Raw genomic sequence first — 27,217 nt, forward strand, 5'->3', positions numbered from 1 at the left:
GAACTAGATGGTGCCAAAACCCCATGAAGGGTATTCATGACCATTTTATGATTTATTCTTATCAATTATAATGTAAACTCCTTGTGAATAGGGATTCATTCTTTGCCTTTGTAAACCCTCCCCCTGCCACCACTTCCCTGCCCCTTTGTAGGGCTTAAGAAGTGCTCATTTGATTACTGGGTGATTGATCATGGCTCTATCCAGTTTAAGGTCATGTCACCACTTTTGAATGCCCTGTATGAGCACACAGCTCAGGTTCTGAGATACCAGCCTGTGCTCTGTCCATCTCGGACCCCCTCCTCCCATCTGCCTTGCAGCTGAATCTTCCTTTGTGTGCTGTCTCCCCCAATTAGAAAGTAAGCTCCTGGACAGCAGGGATTCGTCCATTCAGAGCATGGACTGAGTACACGGGAATCATCACAAGTGATATTTCCAGGTTTAACTCGGAAGCAGGAACAATGAGGTCATGGCCTCAGTGTCGTCACACGATTGGGCAAACACAAAACAAGGCTTTGGAAACTCTGGTGAGAGGTTGCGGTACCGGGGTCCAGTAAGTCTCCAGCCTTTTTATTTATACGGGGATTCAAAGAACATATTCCACCTTCCAGTAAACAGTGCAAGATAGTTACAGGTACCGTGGCAACAGAAAGACATCTATAACTAATGGGTCAGCCTTGCCAGTGAGTGAAGTAAATCTTCATTTTGCAGAGAGAGAGATGCGTTCTTTTTTAAAAGCAAAGGAATAATTTGGAGGCTTTTAACACGTTTTTATTGAACTGTCCTTATCCCTTAGTAAGCCCACCAGAAAACAAAAGGTTTGTTATGTGACTTGTAAATAGTAAGCAACCGTGCCCTCAAAGCCTCTTCTGACCCCTCCCAACCCCTTCATCCCAAATGTGACATGTAGAAATTGGGGCTTTGAGCAGTGGTCAAAATGAACTCAGTGGCACCTGACTTTCCATTTTCTGGGATGGAAGTTTAAATTTAATTTATTTTACTTTATTTTACGTCACAATGAACTTCTCTCCCCAATGGTCTCCTTTGCTCAAGTGTTAACAGTTAGCACTTTAACTTAAGGGCAAGAGTTTTATGTTTTTTGTCTGATCCCAAAGGCCTGTGACCATGTGCAACTCAACCCACTGGGTGGAAATAGATAGTGTCCCAAAAGTTTTAGTTCAGTTTTAAGCTGTAATGATTATTAAAGCTTAAAACTGATAAGACTTTCGGGACATACCTCTTCTTGGATATATTTTTCCCAAATTATGTTGTGGACTGTGGAAGGATAGATACTGCATTTCTATCTCTCCTGTGTTGTCCCCTCATGAGAGACTGTCATGGGCTAGGCTGCTTGCGTGGGAAAAGGAATACAGTAAAATGCCTGTTGTCACTACCTGGCATACCTGTGCCTAATGAATGCTTGTTGAGTGATTTTAATGACTGAGCATAAAAACTGGATCTACTGACTGGATGCTGACCCTGGAGTCAGAAGACCTGGGTTGAAATCCCCCTCTCTGATGTTTACTCTTCATGTGACTTTGGGCGAGGCCTAAGACTCAGTTTCCTCATCTGTAAAATGACATTGGACTAGATGGCCTCCAAACTCCTTCCCATCTCTTGAGCCTCACCTAACAAAGGCCAGAATCATGAAACACACTTTGTTGGGATCTGTGGTTTACCTCCTCAGGGTGGGCTGCAGCCTTAACAGAGCAGTAATCTAATTTTTTGCTTTGGGAGAGACCGGCCTGAAGGCAGTCCATTTATTCACATATGGGGCCCTGGTTTTTGCATGACCAAAACCAGCTCTAGTTGGGTAATGAGATTTTCTTAGGTCAGAACCATAGCATGTCACAGGTTCCAGATAGAAGGAAGGGAATCTTCTGGGAGGGGAGGGACTTTCCCAGAGGGGATGGGAAGTCTGCATATGGAGACCATTGATCTGGGATGTTGTCTGGATGACCGTGGAGATATCTCCCTGTTTTGCCACTCTCTGACCTCCCCATGTGTTTGGGTGATGCTATTTTAATTTTTTAGCATGACAGCAACGTGAAATGGAATTGTGGAAAAGGCAATGATAGGCAGCACTTTAGGGATTTTAACTTGTTCCCCGTGGAGTGGAGGCCGTGAGGATTGTCCTGGATGGAAGGTCTGGGGACTTGAGGCATCACCAACCTGCTGACGGTATCAGGCAAGCCTGGTGGATGTGAGTCCTGAGACCGTCAAGGTCAGCCTGTGTTGTGGGAGAGATCCCATTTTCCCCTCTGTCCAATGAAGAGATCAGGTCCCAGCTATTCAACTGTGACCCACAGGCCAGGTACAGCCAACCTGAACCTTTGAGCAAAAATATTTTTTAGCTAAAAATCCAGTCTCTGTCATGTGCCACCTGTGTGACCTTAATCACTTTATCTCCCTGGACCTCAGTTTTACTCAACTTTCAAATGAAAGGATGGGTCAAGATGAGGTCCCTCCCTTCCAGCTACAAATCTGTTTTATGACCCATTGAATTTCTAGTGCTCTAACTACTAGCTGTTCTGATAGCTAGCATGTTAATACCAATAACTAATGGTCACTAAATTAAGATTGATCATGTGACCCTCCAGGAGACTGCCTGAAGGTTCTTGTCCTGGATGGGCTGGAAGTCTCCCAGTTCTCAAAGTTTATGAGTTTATAACCACTTTCCCATTTATCAGTAACAGTGGATCCTATTTAAAGACCCTTGAGTAGGCAGTCGGATTTATTTTCCCCAGAGTAGTGGGAAAGATAAATGCTATCCCAAGGTAGGTGGAAGGGACCATTCTGCCTCAGGCATCTGGGTCCTGATCCCGCTCAGGGCAAGGTCCTTTTTTTAAAGGAATGAAAAGGCCAGGATAACACCGCACCAAAATGGCGGGTGGGTAGTAAACATAGTCCGTGGGAAGAATGGCTGCCTTGTGGGGCCTGAATGGGAAAACACAATCGCTTGAGGGCCTAGAGCCTTGTGAATGGGGAAGGATGACAGATAGCACCAATGAGAATGCAGCATTAGGGATCCAATGGGCAGCTCTCTGCTTGTGCTTGAAGGAGGACTCCATGAGGCATCCCACTCACAAAGTCCTCTCCTCTGCAGCAATGGATGCTTGTAATGTTGCTTGGTAACACTGTGACTTCTCAAAAGTTCATGGTCTAAAGGGGCCCTGACTCAGAATAGCCATTAAACTCATCAGACTTTGTAAGGCTTAATTATTCAGGAGAGACTGTAGACTACACCCTCTTTTTTAGAGGCTGGGGGAAAATGAGTGGGCTGGGCCTGTGATTTCATTAGTGTGGGGAATGCACTGATCTCTTCTCAGTTTCTAGAACTGCCCAGGCATGGTGTGGTTACTACCCAAGGCCACGAAGTTTAGAAGAATGCCAGTATTTAGCACAGTGCCTGGCCCAGAATAGGCGCTTAAGAAATGCTTATTTATTGACGGTTGGCTGAGGAATCATAGGTGGAACTTGAACCCACATTTTTCTGACTCCCAGGTCAGCTCTTTCTCTCTCTCTATTATGTCTTCCTTGAAAAGAAAGTTCTTTGAAAAATAATTCCAAGAAAATGTTCTTAACAATGGAAATGGGACTTGGAGTATTGAAAAGTTTATGCAAGCCTATAAAAACCCTTAAATGTAATAGCTAGCATTTTGGTTCTACCTTCCTGCCCCAACCTCTCCACCAGAGAAAAAAAAAAAAAAGAAAAAATCCTCACAATATCAGACCAATGAGTAACATAATACAAGTCCATCATAATTTCACTGGATGGGTGTTGTGGGGCTCTGTCACACTTACAGGGTAGGACTTGCTGACCTGGGGATTCCAATGACCGCCCCGGAGCCCTATGAAGGACAAGGTTCTGCCGGTGGTAAATAGATATCTTTCTCTCTAAGTATGTTTAAACAAAAATAATAAAAGGAAAACTCAAAATCTGAGTTCCCACCTGACAAGTAAGAAGTCACGGAGTATCAGAACAATAGGACGAAGTAAAACCAAAATGATAACTCGGAGAGGATGCTTTGGTGTGGCCTGGAAGGCCAGCTGTCTTCTCGGGGTGGTTAAGAGCAGCTGACCCAGTGTGGGATCCGAGGAAAGGCTTCGGCCCCATTTGTGCCTCAGTGATCTCAGCTATGAGATGGAGAATGGGGCACCTAGCACTCCCAGGAAGCCAGGCAGACGAGCTGCTCTCTTCTGGGTCAGGCAATGAAAAAAGAATAGCCCCCAAATACAGTCATGGCGCCATTTTCTCTAGCTCCCCCTGGACCCATTGGACTATATGACAACATCACAAAGAACCATGAGTTGTAAATAAAGCCTTTGACAGTCAGATTCGTTGAGAAAAGGGCATTGGTGCCAGTTTAAAAAACCCAAAAGTGAGGGGTTCCAATTACTCAGCAGCCGCATGTTTTTGTTTGAATGTCATACGTCATGGAAGTGTAGTCATAGATTAGTGTTGATTGAGATCTTGGGTAAATTTTGGAATCTCATGCACAACATAAAATTCCCACTACTGGGCACCTCAAGGGCAGGGGATCATCAACTGCTTTAAAAACTAATTTTTTTTTAGACTAAGGAGAAAGACTTATTTCCTTGAGATCTTGAAGGCAGGATTTTGCATCGAGGCCCGGACTCGGGATAAGCTTGTGAATTGGTTCCCCATTCGGGGAGAGGCTGCTTGCAGGGATGCTGGAGGGAGGGAAGGCACGGGCACTTGTCTTTCTCGAGGGGCAGTGACCTTTCAGACTCAGCCTTCTACTTGTCTCCCCCATGACTGGCCTCCCTCTACTGCTGGACACTGGGGACATTAATGTGTTACACAGCATCACTGCTGCTGCTCTCCCATCTTCCAACTGCAGATCCTTTGGGGGAAGCGTCACCTTCCCATCAACCAGAGAGCCTCGTGAAGCCCCCCGGGAAAAGAATGAAATTAAAAAACAGAAAAACCAAAACAAACAAACAACCAGGTATGGCCATTGGCCCTCGAGTCAGAGCGGCTGAAGGCTCCTGCCTGGGTCCGGGGCCACGGTCACTCTCAGTCACCGACCTTCCCCTTGAGCTCGCGTGCGTTTTTGCCATCTGCCGAGATGAATCAAATATCGTCCGTCCGTTTTGGCAAAGGCCGGCCTCGGCCATAGTCCCTTTTGCTGGCAGGGCGGTTATCGCCCTAGGGACCATGCTGCGGCAAGGGCTAGGGTGAGGAGGAGGAGGAGGAGGGAGGAAGGCCGGGTGCAGCCTGGGGCACCACTCCCATCATGCTCTGACTGCTTGGGGATGGCATGGGTCTCCGGCTGCCTCGTGCTCTGACTTTTGCTCAGTCTTTTCCCACAGACCTCATCCAGACAGCCGTCGCCGCTCCCTGAGCCGCTGATGTCATCGCCTGTAAAAGGGGTCAGAGGAGTGAGGAGGGCAGGAGCCCTGAGCCCTTTTCCCTCTGGACATCAGTGCTAGTTTGGGAGTCAGCAGGGTCAAGGTTAGAGGCAACCCCACCTTGGACACTCACTAGTGTGACCCCCATAAAATGAGGGGGCTGGACCCAGTGACCTCTCGGGTTTCTTTCAGCTGACACTCTACCCCCACCCCAGTTGTAGTGACTCCTCCCACAGCAGACCCCAGGCCGACTCTGCCACCGTCCCTGGTGTTGGTCCCTCTGACAGCGGACACTCGCCCCCCACCTCGGGTCGCACCGTGTCAAGGCTTGCTCAGCACTAACCCTCTCCGGGTGAAGGGTGAGAAAGGCCGACATCCCCTCAGGTCCTCAGACCTGGGTCCCCACCTTCTCCCCCCTCCCTCCCGAGCCCCGACCTCTGACTCACTGGTGTCCTGGAAGTCGATGTCGTTGCCATTGTAGGCATTGCGTAAGCGGTTGGTCATGATCTTGAGCTGCATGATCTGTTGCCGGATGGTCATGTCGGGCTTGGTGATGTCTACCTCCACCTCGGGATTGTTGATCTGACTGGCGAGGCCATCGCCCATCACCTCGGGGAGGTACCTGTGGAGGAGAGGGGACACACACCCCATCTCTTTACGCCGGTTTTGAGTTTGCCCTTTGCCCCATTTCATTCTCCAGCCATCATCCTGTGCTGTAGCTTGCTGGTACTGTGGATCGAGGGTAGGACCTCAAGTCCCGAAGAACTGAGTTCCAATCCTGCCTCATTCATTTATTAGCTGAATCACCTTGGACAGGGACTTTTGGCCTCAGTTTCCTCATCTGTAAAGTGGGGATGATGATAATAGCATCTACCTTAAAGGGCCATTATGAGGATCAAATTAAATATATGCAATGCTCTTAGCATTTATATCGCATTTTAAGGTTTGCAAAGTATTATTATTCGCCTGACACATTTGGTTACGTGTTCCCCTGGTCCCCCCAGCTACAAATGCCTTTCTTTCTACAGCTACCCTCCATCTACTCTGTATCTCTCTGTACGCGGTGTCTCCCCCATGAGAATGTAAACTTGACTGGTTTTTCGCTGTACCCCTGGCTGGATCATCTCTTTCTCGTGCCTAGCATCACGTTCTTCAGTGGGCACTGAGGTGGTGAAGTACGGTCACGTCTGAACCCTGTCTTCCTGAAAGGGAAGTCACCAGAGGGATCCTCCCTGTGTGTGCAGTGAGACAAGAGAGGGGGGAGGACCTTTCGTGACTCTCGACAGCTGGGAGGGGGCTCTGAAGCCCAGAGCTTTAGTTAAGTGACTTGTCCAAGGTCTCATGGCCATAGGAGAATAGGGATTCAAACTCAGGTCATCTGGGAGCAAGGGCAGCCTCCTCTGTGCTGATGCATAGCCGCCTCTCCATCTAACACCTTGACCTTACAGATGGGGAAAACTGGGCCCAGAGGTCACCCAGAGAGTCAATAGTACCACTACCTCCTCGATTTAGAGCCAGAAGGGGGCTTAGAAACCACTCTGTCCAGTTGGATCATTGTATAAATGAGGAAACAGGCCACGAGTGGCCTGCCCAAAGTCCAGGATTTCAGTGGCAGTCATCTGACCCTAAACTGAGTGCTCCAGAAAATCTATGATTATGCAGCTAAAGGCTATAGGATGGGATTCAGGCCTCAAAAAGGGGTTATGCACATACCCTTTGACCTAGATATACCAGATAGACGTACAAAATATAGTCACAACAGCTCTCTTTGTGGTAGGCAAAAACTAGCCAAATTGGTGATACATGAATGTAGGAATATTGTGCTGAGAGAAATGATGGCATTAGACAATTTCACCAGGGAGGCGTCGATGAATCGATGCGGAGCAAAGCTGGGAAAACAGTGGATGTAAAGACCTCAGAGAGAGAAACGACTTGGAAAGACTTTTGGACCCCAATCGCTGCAGAGATAAGCCGGGGGCCAGAGGAATGCAGAGGAAAAATGTCCCTCACCTCCTGACGGACAGAGGGCTGAATGTAACATGCAGAAAAAGACCGACGTATTCAGATGTGGGAATTTGCTCTGGGCTTTGTTAGTGTGTACTGAGTGATTTCTTTTCTTTTCTTTTTGTTTGCTCAATGAGGTGAGAGGGGTGGGAGGAAAGATTAGTAAAAAATGCTAACAAAAAAAGGGAAGGAATGGGCTATTCTCCTTCCATTCTCCCTGCTTTATCCCAACCCAGGGTTTGGATATTAGATGTAGGACATGGATGATATAGAGGAGAGAAGAAGAAAGAATATGAAGTGGGGTGGGGGGCAGCTAGGTGGCACAGTGGATAGGGTAGTGGCCCTGGAGTCAGGAGGACCCGAGTTAAAATCCAGCCTCAGACACTTGACACTTACTAACTGTGTGACCCTGGGCAAGTCACTTAACCCTTACTGCCTCACCAAAACAGAGGAAAAAAGAAAGTGATGGGGTGAAAGGGCAGGGAGCAGACCCTGGGAACGTCAGGGGAGTTGCAGTCTGTATAGCTAAGGGTGTTTTGGGTGGGGGAAGAAGGGTCCGTGGGCCAGGAAGGGGGAGGGGAGGTCTGCCCCTCACCGCCCTTTGGTCATCCCATTCCAGCAGCGTTCGTCGATGGTTGAGCTCATGGCCACCTTCTCTGTGCACAGGACTCCAGGGAGACTGACCCAGAAGTCTCGGACATCCCGGAGCTGGGCTTTGGCTTCTGAGACCTAAGGAGAGGTGTAGGAGAGACAGTATGAGGCCCAAGGGGCAGTCTGAACAGTGGGGTGGGATCAAGTACGGAGAGAATGAATTTCTCAGCCTGGGGCCTGATCTTGCCCAAGAAGTACCCAGAAAGCAATAGTGGCCCACAGTGGGTGCTTAGTAAATGCTTGATTGCAAGTAAGAAGGAAGGCAGAAAGGAAATAAGCATTTATTAAGCACCTACTATGTGCCAGGAACTGTACTGAGCTTCTCCAAAAATATTAACTCATTTGAACCTCAGAACAACCCTGGGAGGTAGGTGCTATTATTATCCCCATTCCACAGATGAGAAAACTGAGGCAGTGGTTAAGTGACTTGCCTAGGGTCAGTCAAGTACCTATTTAGCTATAGTGAAGAAGGCTGCGTATTATAGTGGATAAAGGGCTGGAGTCAGGAAGACCTAGATTCAAATCCCACCTTAGACATTGATTAGCTAAGTGATAGGAGAAGTCTCTTTACCCCTCTGGGCCTCAGTTTCCTCATCTGTAAAATGACAGTGTTAGACTCATAACCTCTTAGGACCTTCCAACCCTAGGATCTAGTCCTTGCTTTTGGAATGTTTCTAAATCTATGACCTAGGATTGTGGATTGTAACCTCTATCTGTCTCAATTTTTTCATCTGTAAAATGGGGATGATAATGGTCCCTTCTTCCCAGGATGGTTGTGAGGATCAAATAAGATAATCTATGTAAAAGTGTTTTTGCAGATCTCAAAAGCATTTTGTAAATGTTCGCTCTGATTATCTCTATGTTATCATTGTTGGAGGTGAGCTTTGAGTGATGGCTGGAAGTGCCGCCATCTTCCTTTGTTGGATCACCCAGCATGTCCAAGGTCAGGTCCCTGATGGGGCTGCCCATGTGGCCCAGCACTCAGGGGAGGTACTTACCAGTTTCTCCAGCCCAATCCCCGAGGGCCTCTCCTCTGTGACAGGCTTCCCTCGCCGTCTCTTTTCTTCTCCGCCGGGGCCCTTGCTGCTCACTCTGGGATTTCCACAGCCTTGAAAAACCTAGAGAAAGCCCCCCAAGGATGTGAGGAGATGTCCCACGGCATCTTGGTCCCCGCTACTCCTTCCCCCACTCTATTGCTGCCTCTCTTTTGATGTAATTGCCCAACTCTCTTCTAGGCTCTCTGAGGGGAGACAAGTGAGGGAGGGCATTCTGGACTTGGCTTTGAAAGGGCCTCTGAGATCATCTAGTCCCACCTTAACAGATGAGGAAATTGAGGCTCTGGGGAGTGATTCCTGGAGGTAGCACCTCTGCTTTTCCTCTGCACATCCTGCCTTACACCAGTAGAGGTGTGTGCATGGTCCAGAGTGGGGACTTTATGGGGTAGTGAGAACTCCCAGTGTGGAAACGTTCTCTCCAGGCACCCATCAGAAATTCTGGGGTTATCAGACCTATGATGTTGGTATTAAACGTGCCTGGTGAACTCCCTCTGACAATGCCGATCAGTCCGTTCTGACCATTGAGAGCGGTAAGGGGGCTGCCTTGGGGGGGACTGAGACCTCCCAAGGGTGTATAATCACCCTGCCTCTTGTGGCCCATGGTGGAGAAAGGAAATTGTGTTTTTCTGATCGTCTGTGTATGGAGTGCTGTGGAAGGAGGCATGGCCATGCCGAGCACCATCTTTGTCCTTTGAACCTTCAATGTACATCTGTGTGGGTGTTTGCCTGGTGGGGCCTGAACCCGGACTAACCTTTCCCTGTCCCCTTCCCTTCTGATCCCTCCATGGGCAGGCATCCCCACCTTGGCTGTGAGTGTGTCCTTGTTGTCCTGGAGGGCGGTGATGGCTTCTGAGATCCGAACGTGGATTGTCCCAATTGTACTATCCACGCTCGTCTGGCCATCGAACTTGTCGGCCACAAGCAGCATGGAGTCTGTGGGGGAACACATCGGAGGTGTCAGTGGGGGAGCTTATGCTCTGCCAGGATCCATACACGCTCTCTTAGGGCATGAGAAAATGAACCAATGAGGACAGGGGTTTTAACCCAGGGGCACCTGTGAACTTGGATGGGAAACAAAGGACATCTTTATTTTCACCCACCTTTGGTTTCCTTTGTAATCCTGTATATTTGAAGTCTTTAAAAACCTTATTCTGAGGAGACCCTAAGCTTCATGAGATTGTGAAAGGGGGAGACACACCCCACAGGCTCTCTGTCTTGTGACTTGGCAGGGGACAAACACAGCTCTTCAGTAGGCGTGGGGCCACAATGGGCTTTGGACCTTCCTCCCAAGATGGCGGCATCTCCCCGCGGCCCCAAAGAACAGGCTAGAGAAGAGGATCCTCTGGGTGAATCAGAGACTAGAGCCTGGAAGGGGGTGCTGGAGGTCTCAAATGAATGGGACAAAAAAAAAAAAAAGCCAGACCCAGGCCAGTTGAAGCCTGCCTTGCTGTCCCCCATTTCTTGCTCTCCTAAGTAAACATCACCCCCTTAATCTGTACTCAGCACACATACTGTCAATGCCAGATATGGGCCTGGTCCTATCCTCAGTGATACTCTGTCGGGGGAATGGGCAGGAGAGGGAGGACCCATGGTCTCCGCTCTAAGAGGGCTCAAAGAAATGCCAGTTTTCCAAGGAAGAAGATCAATGGAACTTGGATGGATGATGTGGTCCCACACTATTTCTGCAGAAACTCAGATTGGTTGGGGGCGGGGGAGATATCAGGGAAGGTTTTTCCAAACAGGGCTCTAGGAACCCCTTATCCTTGTGATCTAGGACACAGCCCAGCTCGGTCTCATTTCCTCTATACGCATAAAAGGCAGCCTGGAATAATGGGGTAGAATGAGACGGTGCTGGGTAGTGAAGGTCCAGTGGAAGGGACTCCAGGGGCCAGGGCAGCAGGGACGATGGAATCTGGGGAGTACGATGTGGTCTCATGCCAGGGTAAGAGGTGAGATGGGGGGAGAGCAGGGTGGAGGGCCTGGAGGGGATGATTAGGGCTAGAACAAGCCGTCTCACCCAGCAGGTTCCTCCATTCTGTGTCCAGATCAGCCTGGTTGGCCAGGCAGCCTTTCATCACATTTCGGCAATAGCCAGAACACGGCTGGGGGCTCTGGACGCCCAGGCAGTGGGAGCAGTAGAGCAACTTCATGATGGCCCGAGAGCACTCCTGGCCCAGGGGGACCTGCAAGCAGAAGGGCACGGTCACCATCACCCAGCAGACCTGACTATGCATGAATCAAGGAGTGGTATCCCGCTATCAGACGCTGGAGAGAAGAGGAGTGTGTTGGGTGGGAGGATTCAGGTGAGGGCCCAGGGGCAGGCATGTAACAGGGCCAGACAAGCTGGAGTTCCTGCTTGCTCCGGGTCTCTGCTTCCCTCTCCCACTCCCTCTGGCCAGCCTCCAGATGGGCCTGTCGGGGCTGGGCCAGGTGCCCGTGGCTAGTTCCAGGAGACCTGGGCAGGGAGCACAGCTGCTCTAGGTATGGGATGCCAACCATGGTGCCGCTTAAGGATTCATGTCACAATAGGTGCTGGAGGGAGGAGGAACAGGGGGCCTCCTAGATCACTGTCGTCCAAGCTGCTCAGCCAGGGACGTGGGGACGTACACCCATCCTCGCCTGGCCTCCTCCCTTCATGGCGAAACAGAGGGTTAGCACACAGGTGAAATCGTCTCTGCCATTTCTTCTGCGTCTAAGGGGGCTGGCAGCCCACACCGACTGGCCTTTCTGAGAAGCCCTACAAATCCCAGGACAGATAATGAGCCTTTCCACCGCCAGTGATAATGAAGCAAAGATTTTGTAAGCACCTGTGTTAGGCACAGGAGATTCAAAGACAAAAATGAAATGGGTCCTGTCCTCAATGAGCTTAGATTCCATTGGGATGATAAAAAGACAGTCCTCAGTTTCCTCATCTGTAAGGAGGATTTGGGTTAGGTCTGACCTCTGAGGGCCCATCTGGTTCCAGATCTATGATGCTATGATTCATTTGCCCTTCTTTCTCTGGGCCTCAGTTTCCTTATCTATAAAAGGAGGGAGAGGTGACTGCTGAGGTTCCTGCCCGCTCCAAATCTCTGGTTCTGAGTTACCCGTTGGGAGCCGTCCCCCATTGACACAGTGACCAGCTCTCACCAGGCTTCACACTCTCCCCTGGGCCTGGCTCTTCTCTGCCTTCTTTTTCTAGATTGGCCATGTGCACATTCTTCTCTTTGTTACCCCATCTGGGATCACATTCATATAGTAAACTCCCTTGTCTGGGCTCCTGATACCCAGCTGGGGTCACAGAGGCAGCACTTGGACCCAGGGCTTTCTGACCCTCTGTCTACACTGTCTGCACACTCCCTATCTGTAAAAATGGGGGTTATTTGGATTCAGTAACTTCTAAGGTGCCTCGTGAAGATGCCTCCTCAGGGAATTGTGTGGCATGCTGGGAGGGTCAGGGACTGGCCCAGAGCCCCACAGCCAAGATGGGTCAGAGGCAAGACTGGAACCCAGGTCTTGATGGCCAACTCTCTCTCCACACCCCCATGCCGCCCTCATGAGACTAACAGGATGATTGTGGTGGATTCCTTGGGTGCCTCATTGGGGTTAGAGGATTCTGGGCTCCCCAGCAAGGACAGCTCTGGTGACGCTGCCTGCCATTCAAGGCCCAGCTGCAGAGGCGGTGCCTGCTTCTGTATTCTCGATGTTGCACTGAGGATAGACATTGATGAATGGAAGCTCACACTTCAGGCCGTGTGTCTGGCACACACGAGGAGCTTAATAAATGCCTGCTGCTTCACTGGTGTGTACAGGGCTTTTTTTTTTTTTTAAACAGATGGGGTGTAGGACCCGGGTTTGGCACCGCGTTCAGCACTCACCTGGGACACCTTCCTGACCACATCGATGGCCACGCCCAGGCCCTGCACGAAGGAGCGCACCGCCACGAAGGCCCTGGTGGCCCGCAGCTTGAGCTCCCTGGGCGCCTCGCCAAAGGGCTTGTAGGCTTCTGCCTGCTTGCCCATGCAGTCCAGGTACTCGTCTGGAAGCACGTACTGGGGGTGCAGCTGTTTGAAGAGCCGCTCCAGCAGGCGTGCCCAGAATTCGGCCAGCGCCTCTTCCAGGTTGATGTTGGACCCCCGGTAATAGCGGCGGAGCTCGGAGTACAGATCCCTGAATAGCCGCGAGTTCTGGGTGTACAAGTCCCCGTGGACGCCAGGGAACGTGTCCTGGAGAGCCCGCTCTGACTTGTTCAGCAAGTCCTGGAAATGACCTTCAGGGGAAAGAGAGGGAAGAGGGGTCAGGAGGGAGCAGGGGCCCAAACCCAGCTCCGCCTCAACCCACCAAGGCCTTGACAGACCCCCTGAGTCCACATCTGATTCATGGAGTCCACACCAGACACCCCCATCCCCAGGCCACTCGGTAACCACAGGTCATAAGATCAGAGATGGTGCTAGAAAGGTTCTCACAGGCCAACTAGACCGATCCCCCCATTTTACAGAAGAGGAAACTGAGGGCCAGGGAGGTTTAAAGAATCGGAGGCCTGTTTGAACCTGGGCCCTCTGACTCTGCAACCAGCCCTCTTTCCTCTAGTCCCATGTGACTGAACACAGGGGCTGGGGTAAGGGAAGAGGAAGATGAGAACTGTAGATGCTGAGTTACGCACCTAGGCCAGGGTCAGTAATTGCCAGGTGACAACAGTCAGGCTGTTGGATATCTTCTGACATCATGGCAGGGCCACGAGACTGCCACATGGATGCCACGCCATCCAGAAGGCAGCTTCTCCAGGCCCCGGTTCCCCCTTTCCTTGTGGCCTCCAGGTGTAACCCACAACAGAATAGCTAGAGTCCCCACACTCGGGAAGAGATATCAGACCGTTTTCCAGTTAGCCAATGTAGGCTAAGAAGCAAAGTCCTCTCCTGACCCTTGCTCCCACAAAAAGGGGAGAGCAACAGGACACACACAATCAAGAACCCCACCCCGGGGTCTCCCAAACTACCGCCGCCATGTTGCCTGGCCACACCCACCAGTCCCACTGAACTCCAGCCTGCTGGGTGCTCACTCCCACAGTCTTTGCAAATGGAAGCCTTATATCAGCTGGTCTTCTCCAAGTGCCCAGGCCTCTTTACTCTGAGACTCCCTTTAAACAGCCTGACCACTGTGTGCCCATAGAGGAGGGTCAATGAATCAACGTTCAGACCCACCGTGCAGTCCTCTTCACACAGACCCTCCCCTGGGCTCTTCAGCCTTCACTTATCCCCTCTGTCCTCCTGGAGCTAAGCTGTACAGAAATGATCCTTCCTTTACTGTTGGTGGGGATGCTCCGGGCACCCTGCCCCTCTGCCTCCATCCCTGGCTGACCCTGTGCTTGCCATGCTCCTACTCACATCCTCTCAGAATCTCTGGTTTCCTTCTAGACTGTTTTCAAGTGCCACCTTCTGCATAAAGCTGCTCCTAATTTCTGCTCCTTCCCTGGCCCTAATCACGTCACCCAAGCTACTAGTACCAACTTTGTATATGCCTATGCATTCACACATTATATCCCCCTGGGAAGATAAGCTCCTTAAAGTGAAGTCTGTTTTCATTTTTGTTAGTGTATCTCCAGTGCTTAGCAAGGTGCCTGGCACATAGTAGGTACTTCTGTTTGTGGATTGACTGACTGATGCACACAAACTGCTGTGGGCCTGGACGTTGACTGTCCTTGGAATATTGTAAGCCTGCTCATCTCCCTTGGATTGAAGGGGAAGCTCCCCACGATGCCATCAATCTAGGGCCCAGACTCCCAATATGGTAGAACTGTGGCCCCAAGAAGTCCTGATTCTGAAAGGTGGACGGAAGAGTGAGGGGGGGCACTGGCTGTCCCCAGAAAGAGATACCAGGAGTTTGGGAGGCAGAGGATCTGGAATGTGTCGTGTTTTGTAACCAAAGCATGCTGATGTTGGCTAGTCAGATGGCAATCAATCAGCAAATATTAAGCACCTGCTGTGTGCTGCGCTCTGGGGATACAAAGAGAGGTGAGACGACAGTCCCTGCCTTTGAGGAGCTTACAATCTAATGGGGGAGACGACATGCAAATAAATAAATAAATACAAGGCCTATCATGGGGGCTTGCTAAATACTGGAGCTGGGAGGGTCACCACTGGGGACGCTGCGGCTATGAATCCAAAGGTCACAGGGTCGCAGATTTAAAGCTGGAAGGGGCCTTAGAGGTAGTTGAACCCAATCTCTCACATTTTATAGATGAGGGCCTGAAGCTTAAGGTCACACAGGTAGCAGGGTTCGAATGCAGAATTTAAACCCAGCTCCTCATTTTATTTCCTGTAAGTGATAAACTTTTTCTTTCCTCCTCCTCCTCTTCCTCCTCCTCTCTCTCCCCCCTTCCTCTCCTTTCCTCTCTCTCTCCCCCCCTCTTTCCCCCTCTCCCTCTCCCTCATAAAGTCCTTCTAAAAATCCAGCCTTGTTCTACTGGTACTCAAGTGGGAAAGAAAGAGAGCATCTTTGGCTAGGTTCAGTGTGGTCTGGCCACTGTGTCAGAGGTTTCAGAGGGGGCTGCCACCAAAGAAGACGCCAACCATAGCAGATATGTCAGAAACGCGCCACACAAGAGGAAGCTGACCAATCCCCTACCAGCTGAATTAGAATCTGGTTGGCCTCCTTTCCTGCCTCAGGGTCTGTTTCTTCAAAAAATGCTGACAGTGCCAAAGAAAGCAAAAATATTAATTTAAAGAAATGAAAAAGAGTGAGTGGGTTCCAGGGAAGGTTGAAGTGATTGCTCGTTCTTTAACAAATCAATTCTCCTCCCCTGCCCCTTTCTCCTCTCTGATGCCGCAGGGTCTCTTGGAGCCTCTGAACACATAGAGCTCTCTTCTGTGCAGAGGTGGGGGGCTGGGGGTGGGGAACACTGCATATGTGCTCAGACTCAGCTGACATGTCCATTACTTTTGTTCAACTGCTTTACTCCCTCTTTCCTTTTTTAATTTATTTTTTACTCTTCCCCCACCCCTTAAGGGATATCTTGCCAAGTTGGGGAGATATGAAAAGGAAGAAGTAAAAATAAAAGACATTAACACAATTTTTTAAAGAATGCACAGAACATCAGGCCTGAGGTTCCCCTTTGCTTCCTTTCTCTTCCCAAAATTTCCTCCACTCCTAGTAATGTGGGATGTGATGGAAAGATCCCTGAAACTGAGTCATGGGCAACCCCGATCCTCTTCGATGGGTAGAACCCTCAATTTTCTGGGCTTTGGTCAAATGGGAGATTCAGAGAAGACGATTTCTCTGGTTCTTTTGAGCTCTAATACCCCACATCCAAGGCACAGAATTGGTGTGGATGTGCTCGGTCCATAGTCATAATGACAATCACAATAACATTGATATGCCCTTGAATGTTTGCAAAGTCTCTTAATGCTAAAGGATAGGATCCAGTCACTCCCTCTCCAACCCAGCTGACTTTGGCTGCCAGACTAATCAGCAACAAATACCACATTGATCATGTTACTTCTCTCCTCGAAAAAGTCAGTGGCTTCCCAATAAATGAAAATTTCTGGCAATCAAGGCCCTCCTCAATATGGGCCTAACCTACTTTTCCAGTTTGTTCTCTCTCTCTCTCTCTCCCCCTTGAATTTTCTCCTCTCTCCTTTTCTCCCTCCCTCTCTCTCTCTCCTCTTCCCCTCTCTTTATATTTCTTATCTCCCTCCTGTCTCCCCCTTTCTCCTCCTCTGTCTCTCTCCCTCTCCTCCCTTTTTCCTTTCCCTGTCTCCCTCTCCTCTCTCTCTCTCCCCCTTTCTTTCCTCTCTCCTTTTTTCTTCCCCCTATATCTCTCTTCTCTCCCTCCTTTCTGCCTCCCCCTCTCCTTCTCTTTCCTTCTATCTGTCTCGCTCCCTTCTCCCTCTCTCCTCCCCTGTCCCATCTCTCTCTCCCCCCACCCCTCACCTCCACCTTTGGCCATGCTGTGCCCTTCATTTGGGATCTCCTCCTTCCCTCTGTTTTAATCCTGCTTATTCTTCAAGGCCTAGTCTGAGTTTTGCCTTCTCTGTGCAGTCTGTGATGACCAAGACAGAGGTGCTTTCTCCCTCCTATAACATACATTGCTTATATCACTGAACACAAATGGCCTGGTTTGGCTGGCTGTCTTTATGAGGACTCATAGAGCATCAGGGTAAGAGAAGGCAGAGGGCTGGGGTTCAGCCAAGGTCACAGAGACAGTAGGGGTCAGTGGCTTCTCGGACTCCAGGGCCGGGCCGCTCTCCATTATACCACACTGCCTCCCTAGTCCATGGACGATGGCACAGCTCCTCTTCCTTTGGAATCAGGACAAGCCTAACCCTGAGCGGCTCATTTATTCCAGGGACAGGTCACTCTGAAAATGGCAGGGTGCTGTCCGTCTAATAACCCATCCCTACAGAGGGCTGAGCTCTCTGCTCTGTTTGCATCACCCCCGAGGCTGATGGGTTTCACTTATTTCATGGAGAAGCTGTTTGCCATGGCAGGCTGCCAAGGAGCAGGATTTATCATTTCTTCTTCTGTCAGCAGGAAATCTGAATTGCTGTGCTTCTGCCTGGAGGAGTCTGTCTGCTCTGAGACAAGGGCACCCTCTCTGCTCCTTGGAACGGCTCCCCAAAGCCATTCTCCTTGCCCAGCCAGTGCCCTACATCTCTGAATTCCTGATGCCCAGCTTGCCTACCACACTCCTGGGCTCAGGCCATGAGTGGTCAGCTCTCATCCAAGTATTTCCCATTTGGGAACCATCTCTGCCCCATTGGCAGGAGAGCCAGGGAGGAGGGCAGCCTGTTGCCCAGAATCGGGGTGCATAGCTAGCTGCCTGGAGTGCCAGCTTCTGGATTCTGTCCTCAGACCCAAGGCTTCTCATCCTAGATGAGGGCAGCTGATTCTCTCTGTGCTCAGTGGCCTAATAGTCGAAGACCTGTTCTGGAGGAGGCACATCGTTGGGGTCCTCAGTCTTCTGCCCTCTGCTCTCTGGACTTGATAGAAATGAGAGCTCTCCCAAGAAGGAGAAGGGAGATGTTCTGGCTTTTCATATTGCAGTAGAAGGCTGCTCCTATACACATAGAAATGTATTCTGACTTTGGTTTCTGCATCTAGAAGATGAGAGGCTTAGACCAGATAAAGATCTCAACCCTTCCTGTGTCATGGACCCATTGGGCCTATGGACCCCTTTGTGGAAGCTCATTTTAAAATATATAAAATAAAATACATAACAATAGAGTTATCAGAATATTGAACAACAAACTTTACAGACATTGGTTAAGAACTCCTGAACTAGATAAAGTTCCTTCTAGTTCTGAGATTCATAGAATCATAGACCTAAGAGAATGTAAAAGCCTTGAGAGTAGGGATGTTTCATTATTTAGCTGGCATAAAGTTTGCAAAAGGTTTTGCAGATATGACCTCATTGGATCCACAAAACAATCCTGGAAGGAGGTGTCATTACTATACCCATTTTACATTTGAAGAAATAAGGCTGAGGAGAGGTCCCACAGCTACTAAGTATCTGAGGGAAGTTTTGAACTCGGGCCCCAAGTCTAGCACTCTATCCCTAGGCTACCCAGCTGTCTCATTCTTTCTAGCTCTAATATCTAGACTAGTGCCTGGCACACAGTAGCTACTTCATAAATGCTTGTGGACTGACTGCTTGGTAGAGCTGGAAGAGGTCTTTGAGACCTTCTCTTCCCAGATACATGGCCCTATCCTCTCCTAGATGACCCCTATATTGGCTCCTCCCTCTTCCAGACCCCCCGAAACACTATCCGCAGCTCTCTTCTCTTCTTTCTTCGGACTGTTTCCCTTGGCCCCATTCCCTCAGATTTTGGGATTGTTCCTTTGCAGCTAACTCAGTTTTATGGCACCAGCCCTGACCTTCCTTCCAAGCTCCAGGCTCAAATCCACCAAGTTTAAAACGGGACTAAATCACTCTTCCTCAGGATTTCCCTGTTTGTTTTTTAATCAATGGCAAAGCCATTGGCCCATGCTTGAACTTTTGACTTCTCCTATATTTCCTCCTTCAACTCCTCCTTCCAATCAGGTCCAAGTGTGGTCTATAGCCTACTTTTCACTTTTTTTTTTTTTTTTTTGGTTTGGGCAATGGAGGTTAAGTGACTTGCCCAGGATCACACAGCTAGTAAGTGTTATGTGTCTGAGGTCAGACCTGAACTCAGGTCTTCCTGAATCCAGGGCCGGTGCTCTATCCACTGCGCCACCTAGCTGCCCCCTATAGCCTACTTCTGAGCTACCTCTTAAAAGCAAAGAAAAGAAAGGGGCAGCTCTTTCTTTGTACCCCCACTGACTCAAATGTAGCAGTGGTGATGGTGGATAGGACACTGAAGGTGGGAGTCAGGAAGACCTGGGTTCAGATCCCACCTCAGACACCGACTAGCTGTGTGACCTTGGCGATATCCCTTAACCTCTCTGCCTCAGTTTCCTCATCTGTCAAATGACCTTGATGGCTTCTAAGGTCCTGTTCACAGGTCCTGTTTAGTCTAAAGCTATGTCTGTGTGAACCTATGATCAAAGATCCCTCATTTGTTATCTGCCGGGACTGTTCCAACAGCAAACTAACAGAACTGTGTGATTCTGGATCATTCTGTTCCTTGTCTCAGACTCAGAACAAATAGACAGAGTGGGATGGAGACAATTGAGTTGTCTTCATTTCCAGTCCACAGAATAAACCTGCAGCCTGATATCATCGCTGGTATCATACACATTAATGAGTATGTGTAATCGTATCTACTTATCTATTATCTCTGTGTGTGTGTGCGTGCGTGTGAGTGTGTGTGTGTGCGTGTGTGTGTGTGTGTGTGTGCACGCACTCAGGAAAGAGGAGGGAGAGGGAGAGAGAAGGGAAGAGGGACAGAGAATGTGCTGTTGATAATCAGTGAGACATGCTCTGAACAAGATTTCCAGTAGGGGGTGGGTGGTGGTGAGTCACCCACATTCTCCTTCGCTCCCCTTTGTAACCAGAAGGACGTGTTTGGAATGTGACTCCTCTGAGGGGCAGAGGGAGAGGGAGAATAAGTTCCTAACACCCTGTCAGGGAGACGCTCTGAGCATCTCCAGCAGTGGGAGTCACCCACATTCTCATACGGTCCAGAGGGGTATGGCGTGTGGTGGCCAGGGAGATTATGGGTGACCATGGTTAAGGGTCAGTGTGTGACGAGGGTTAGGACATAAGATCTATGGCTGAGATTAGGTCTAAGTCCCTGGCCAGGATTGAGAATAAGGTTGTGGCTAAGATTAGGGCTCAGTATGCTACAAGGGTTAGGGGTCAGTCCACGAGCAAGGCTAGGGCTCAGTCTGTGGACTGACAATATGTCGGTCAGGTTAGGGGGCTTCCACGGTGGGAGCTATTCTAGTAGTAAGTCCTTGGTTGGTAGACAGTTTATGTCTGGAGGTGGGGTTAGTCCCTGGACAGGGCTGGGAGGTCATGGAGGTTCAGTCCATGGCTGGGAATAGGTGGGGTCAGTCTGTGGCTGGCAGAAGGAATCAGCGGACAGTGTCAGTAGTCCGTCCATTGCCAGAGGTAGGAGTCAGTTTACAGATAGGGTTAGGGGTCGGCCCATTCCAGGGCTATGGGGTCTGTTCGTGGCTGTGTAACCAAGGCAACCCAATTGGTCCAGGTAGACCTCAAACCGAGGATCTTGGTTTTGACAACTGAAGCGACGATCTACCATGCCAAGGTGCCCTAAATGGGACAGGAGCTCTGTGATCAGAGAACCTGGGTTTCGATGCTTACTCGGAGTGTCCTAGGAGCCCCTGGACAGGTCACAGCTTCCTTTTCCTCATCTGTAAAATGAGGGGGTTGGGCAAGATGATTTCTGAGGCCTCCCATAGTTTTAGTTAGACCCGTGAACTGGTGATCTCTATATCTCCTGTGGTGGCTTGACCCTTCTGGGTTAGAAAGAGTGCCCAGGGTCCAGCCAAAAGCTGGAGCGAGAGGGAAATGTCTCCCTCTGAACACCTGTTCAGATCTCTCAGTGGATCCTGGCGCCAATGAAATTTCATCTCCCTGGGTTCTTTTGGGCTCAGTCAGGTTTCAGTCACATGATTTCTCAGACGTGACTCTGAGCTGGTGGGAGGGGGGAAGCAGCTGGTGACGGCCTGGGGGACTGTGCCAAGTCTCATATTTATCACAGAACACTCCCCCACCCCACCCCACCCCTTCCTACCCTTGGAGTCATGTGCAGATGCCTATGGAGACTGGGCCAAAAACAGCCTTGGGTAAGTGGGGCCTTGATTCCATCCCTCTTGCAGTGACCAAAACTTTGATGTCACCTCCCTCTGTCCTTGACCAGCTGGTTGAGGCATGGGGACCTTTGCCCTCCAATTAATCAATCACCAAACATTCAGTGAGAACTCATTCTGTGCAAGGCCCTGCATGAGGCACCGGGGATAAGAAGACAACAAAGAGTCAGTCTCTGCACTCAGGGAGCTTCCATTCTACCAGGAAACAACACGAACTTTGGTAGGCATACGTAGACTGTATACAAGGGAGATACAAGGTGATTTGGTAGGCAGAGGCAGTAGCAGCTGGGAGAAGGGGCTGGAAAGGCTCGATATAAAAAGTAGTGCCTGAGCTGAGCTTAAGGGCCAAGATTGAGGAGGGAGAGGAATGGCGGAAAGGAGACTACCGGGTTTTCTAGGACATTCAGGGATCTACGAGGTCCATATTATGCTGTGGTCTGAAGCTCACTCCTCCTACAGAGGCAGGCAGGCAGCACAGGCCTGGCCCAAACCTCCAGGATCGAACTAAAACTGCCCCAAAACATGCTCACGTCCTCCCCATCCTTAAAGACTCAAATTGATCCCAGCATCTCGGCCACTTAGCATCTTTTGTGTTTCTCCTTCTCAGCTGCTCTCCTGGAGAAAGCCTCTTTAGATTTTTACGGTCCTTTTCTCTCCTGGTTCTTCCGTCTGTCCAGCTGGGCCTTTTAAAGCCTCATCTGCTGGCTCTTCACCCACATCATGCTCACTAACTACGGAGCCCCCCACCCTCCTGTCTTGGCCCCTCTTCCCTTCTTCAAGTCATGTGTTTTCTATCTCTGTTCTCTTACCTGGTTCAGTGATCACCTCTGTGGAGAGGACTCCCAGATCTACATATCATTCCCCGTCTTTCTCTCAACCTACAGGCACTGCTATTGTCTTGTCTCGTCCTTCCTTCCTTCCTAATCAGGAAATCTACGCTCCTTCAACACCCTTCTCATTTTCCACGATCTTCCCAATATGCCAGGCATCACATCTGCCAGTTTTCTCCAGACCCACAGATGTGGCTCGTCTGAATCAGGTGGCTTGCCTCTATCAAGGGCAGCTAGGCGCTCTCTCACTCTCTCCTCACACCTGGGTATTTATTAGTCATTCTTACTGTCCTTTTCCAAGATCACTCTTGGTAAGGAAAATAGAATCAGTTCAACAATTGAATAGCACTTCCTCCTCTCTGCTGTCAGTTGTCATCGTCCCGTCCTCCCTGCAGCAGGGGTCCTTTCCTTTTGTTAACCCTCCTCTTCCCCCCAGTACAGCTATCACCCTTCCTGTCCTCAGTGTCCTCACCACTTTCAGCTCATTCTGAGCGTTAGCATTCCTCCGGTACAGTGTTACTCACATTAACGTTGTTACTCGCTTTGCTCCTGTCTTTGTACGTGACTTAAAAATCTAAGTTGGTTGGTGAGTTCCTGAGCATTTCCACTGGTCTTTTCAGGCAACTTCCACTTTTTCTACTCACTGAAATCATATTCTCTCTCTCTCTCTCTCTCTCTCTCTCTCTCCCTCCCTCCCTCCCTCTCTCTCTCTCTCTCTCCTTCAGAATTTCATTCTGGAAAGTTTCCCTTCTTTCCTAGGTGAATTTCCCCTATAACATTTTAGTCCATTGGATCCTAACTCCCTTCATCTGTACACTTTGAAATCTGCCTTCCTTAAATCTAGGGTGCATGTCAAACTGTGCTCAGATTCCCTCTCCTCTCCTCACTCCAGGATGGAGTATCACCTCCCCCAAGGGTCCCCATCCTTTCCACCCCTGCAACAAGATCCTCCCTGATGGTGAGAAGCAGATTCAGAAAATGATTCCTCTTCGTTTTGAAGGATGAAATGATCCTTAAGGCAAGCCACTGCTTGGAAGACGAGGAGAAACTCTAATCTCTTCTCTGGTAATCCATCCTTCAGGGTCTTTCACTGGCCTATCCTAGGCAGCGCTTGCCGGGCTTGGCCAGAATGAATTGAGGGTTTGTAGTAAAAGCAGCAGCTGTTTCCCCACCCCCCTTCCTGCGGACTCTGCCATCACAGGGAAGGACAGGGGAACAGCAGCTGTGTCAAGCTGTCCCTCCCAGAAGCCTCCTGTCCTCTGTGATGACACAATCACAGAATCTCAGACTTGGAAGGGATGTCAGGGGCCCCACAGTCTTCATGAACTTGACCAGGCATCCTCACTGAAACAGCCCTGACAAGTGGTCATCCAGAGCCTGCTAAAAGACCTCCAGTGATGGGGAGCTCACTACTTCTTAAGGCAGCCTGTTCTACTCTTGGACAGTGCCAATTGTTAGAAACTTTGTCCTTCCCTTTGGCCTAAATCTGCCTCTCTGAACATCTTCATTCCCTGATCTTCTCTTTGTCCTTTGGGACCAAGAACACCAAGTTTAGTCCTTCCCCTGAGGCAGCTGGTTGGTCCCGTAGATCAGAGCAGGAAACTTGAAATCAAGAATATGTGAGTTCAAATCTTGTCTCGGCCACTTATGAGGCAGGAAACTCCAATCAAGTCACAACCTCTTCATGGAGAGGTCAATATCTATAGACCCTACCTCACAGGGTCGCAGAGACAATCAAAGCAACTAATCAATCAATGAGTATTTGTTGAGTTCTGACTGTATGCCAGGCCCACACCGTGTCTGTTGTTAGGGATATAAAGACGAAAGAAAACCATTATTCCCTGTCCCCCGAGAGCTAGGCAGCCTCTAGGGTCCCTCCCACCTTGAGATCTTTGATGCTGTGAATGCTGATTCTCTTGATATGCTGGGAGAGCCCAAGGGAAGCATTTGGAGTAGGAGAACCTGGGTTCAAATCCCACCTCCGATGGTTGCTATCTGTGTGACCTTAAGCCAGTCACTTAACCTTCTAGAGTTTTGGTTTCCTCATCTGTACAATGAGGTGAGACTAGACCGTCTCTGAGGATCCTTCCAGCTTTAGAGCTATGATTCCAGGCCTCTTAACCTGAGGGATGACAAGGGGACAGGCTGGACATCAAGTCCAGCCTCTTCATTCGTGAGCCTCCAGCAGAAGCTCACTTTTTTTTTTTTCGGCCAGGCAATGGGGTTAAGTGACTTGCCCAGGGTCACACAGCTAGTAAGAGTTATGTGTCTGAGGCCGGATTTGAACTCAGGTCCTCCTGACTCCAGGGCCGGTGCTGTATCCATCGCGCCACCTAGTTGTCCCAAAACAACTGGGGGCTCACTTTGATTGATCGATGACAGGTGGCCTCCTTCCCTCTCTCCAAATGCTCAAACACGTCACCGTCTCCAGGTCCGGCATCCATGGGCGTTCCTTTAGTGGGCTATAGGAGTTTCACTGTAGGAGGTCAGGCCTGAAGCGCAGATTCCTCCGCTGGGGAAGGAGGGGGGAAGGTCTAGGCTCTTCCTGGGCAGGCGGAGCCGCGACGTCCTGCGGCAGCTGGCCCCCTCTGCTGAATCACCACATTCACGGCCCAGCCCAGTTGCCCTACATCTGACGGTGACCACAATAACAAACTGGGAGAGCGTCTAAGGTCCATGGGAGCTTTATTTACGCCTTCTCATCTGCAGCCCGAGAGGCAGCGTGACGCAGCGGACAGGGGCTGGCCTCACAGACAGGAAGGGCTGAGTCTTACCTCTGACACGTACTGGCTCTTTGGCCCAACCCCACCAGAAGCAAAGTGGTGTAGCGGTTAGAACATGGGACTTGGAATCAGGAAGTCTTGGGTTGAATGCCAACTGGCCCTCAGCAAGTAAGTCACTAAGTCACTTCGTTCCTCAGTTTCCTCCTCTGTTAAATGCGGGGGAGGGGAAGAATTGGCAGCTTCTGAGGTCGCTTCCAGCCCTAGATTTATGACCCAATGGTCCTCTCAATGTCCCAGGCAACTCTCTAAAGGCTATAAGCTTTAGAAGAGGCGCTAGTCTGCACTGGAGGAAGGCGTTTTCTCGCCTGGGAATTTTGAACCCCGATGAAATCACAGGTCTGGATCAAGAAACAGCAGTCACCCTCCCCTCCCCTCACGGTATAGCTACTCAACTCGTGTGTGTGTGTGTGTGTGTGTGTGTGTGTGTGTGTGTGTGTGTTTGTTCCTCTTTTATGAATGAAGGAAGGGAGGAAGGAAGGGGAAGGAATAAGGATTTCTGTAGCACCTACTATGTACCAAGTGCTAGGGTACAAACAGAAAGAATGAGACACTCCCTGTTCTCACACTCCACTTATGGGTGACGTCACATAAAAGAAAATTCATGGATGGATGGGAAGGCCCGGAAGGCCCAAGGGTTTGGGACCCGGGATGGATGGTAAAACTCAGTGATGTTTAGTTAGCATCAGCAGGCTGGGGAATGACTCACCCAAGATTACGTGGTTAGGAAGGTACCAGGATTGGAACCCAGGTCTCCTGATCCGAAATCTAACATACCACCCAGCCTTGATGATGGGTTGCAAGACTAATTGCAGACACACGGGGCAGTGAGTCTGGCATGGAAGTCATCATTCCACACGTTAGTGTAACGCTTTAGTGAACGGTCTCTGTTTTCCGGGGCTTAGGATTCTGTCCCCGAAACATGCTGAGACCAAATGTTCTGAGGTGGCTGAGGCTCAGGGCTTGGTGACAGCGTGGTGGGATTGGATATCAGCCCCGGTGAGCCTGCTCTGTTCTCAACCAAAGACATATTCCAGAGCCTCCCTCGAACATCTTGTGGGGACCGAGACATCGCCCCTTCCTTCCACAAGCAGCCGGCCCGGGACAGGGCCGGATTACAGGGTGGATATCTGCGGCCTTTCCGCCATGGCTAGATCACTGGGGAATTAATTCCAGGTTCGAACAGCCCTGTTTTTGTTTCCCTCCTGGATGATGTATGGCCCTAGGAAAATAACAGGGTGATATCATGCAGTTTGGGGGAAATGTCTTAGCAACAACTTCAATATTTACCTAGAGAGAGCCCAGATGATGGGGGCCCATCTTGCCAACTCTTCTCCAGCCTCCACAGGCCTGGCTGCGGGCTGACTGCGGTTTTCTCGACTGCCTGGGGCCTTTCATGCTGGTTGCCAGCCATCTTCCCAACCCAACCAAGAGGACTCTGGTGTCTCCAATGGAAACTTCAGCAACTGAGCCCGTCACGGCCTCTCCCTTGGCTGTCCTTGATGGCAAGGACTACGGGCTTCTCAACTATGGCTTCCCCACAAGGTCCAGCACCCAGCCTTCCAATCCCTGGTCAATAACGAGTCTGCAGCTGCCATCATATCCTTCCTTCTGGACCCAGGCCCTAACAAGGGACTTCATCGATCAAGAAGAGATCCACTCACCACTTGGCATTTTCCAAAAGGGTGTGGAAGTCATTTGGCCAGCAGACGACAAATCCGTTCTCCTCCTCTTATCCTGCTACAACAAACACTTCTGTTTTCCTACCGTTCAATGGCCCTGGGAGCCTCTGAGCTCTGAGCTTCTAAGCCTCTGCCAACATCTGCATCTACTGACCTCGGGGACCAGGGGAATCCAATGTAGTCACTGCTGCTCACCGCCTGGACTCCTTCTGCCTAGGCTGGAGGCAAAGCTAATACTTCTACTAATAGTTCCTTTAGCTTTGCAAAGCACTTCCCATATATTATCTCACCGGATCTTCACAAGAGTCCCAGGAAGCAAATGCTGTTATCTACATTGTCCAGATGAGGAAACGAAGGCAGAGGGAGGTAAAGTGAATTGTCCAGGGATTCCACTAAGTGCCTGAGGCAGGATTTGAACTCAGTTCTTCCTGACTCTGCACCCTGGTGCTGAAATGGAGGAGCCTTAACCCCAACTTGCCCAGAAGTAGCCTGGGTTCACTTTGCTCAGCTTCTGAGATAGAGGAGACCTTGGTTCTCTCCCCCTGATACTGAGCTAAGGGTGGCCCATGTCCTCTTTGCCGGACACTTGAGGGGTGCATCTGACAAGT

The 27,217-nt window shown here is 50.0% G+C and overlaps 1 protein-coding gene across 1 annotated transcript in view; it reads right to left on the reverse strand.

The window, feature by feature from the left end:
* Positions 1–752: 752 nt before the first annotated feature.
* The window catches only part of GPC1 (glypican 1), a 157,396-nt gene continuing 130,931 nt past the window's right edge, over positions 753–27,217 (reverse strand). Inside the window, exons 3-9 of the mRNA XM_027862107.1 lie at positions 12,941–13,332; positions 11,101–11,266; positions 9,886–10,016; positions 9,027–9,146; positions 7,973–8,106; positions 5,820–5,995; positions 753–5,383 (exon numbers count right to left, since the gene is read on the reverse strand). Of these exons, the coding sequence (XP_027717908.1) occupies positions 5,163–5,383; positions 5,820–5,995; positions 7,973–8,106; positions 9,027–9,146; positions 9,886–10,016; positions 11,101–11,266; positions 12,941–13,332 (1,340 nt within the window). The 3' untranslated portion in view covers positions 753–5,162. The remainder of the gene's footprint in view (positions 5,384–5,819; positions 5,996–7,972; positions 8,107–9,026; positions 9,147–9,885; positions 10,017–11,100; positions 11,267–12,940; positions 13,333–27,217) is intronic.

The sequence above is a fragment of the Vombatus ursinus genome, unplaced genomic scaffold (assembly GCF_900497805.2).
Source record: "Vombatus ursinus unplaced genomic scaffold, bare-nosed wombat genome assembly UNPS02014768.1, whole genome shotgun sequence".
Classification (NCBI taxonomy): Eukaryota; Metazoa; Chordata; class Mammalia; order Diprotodontia; family Vombatidae; genus Vombatus; species Vombatus ursinus.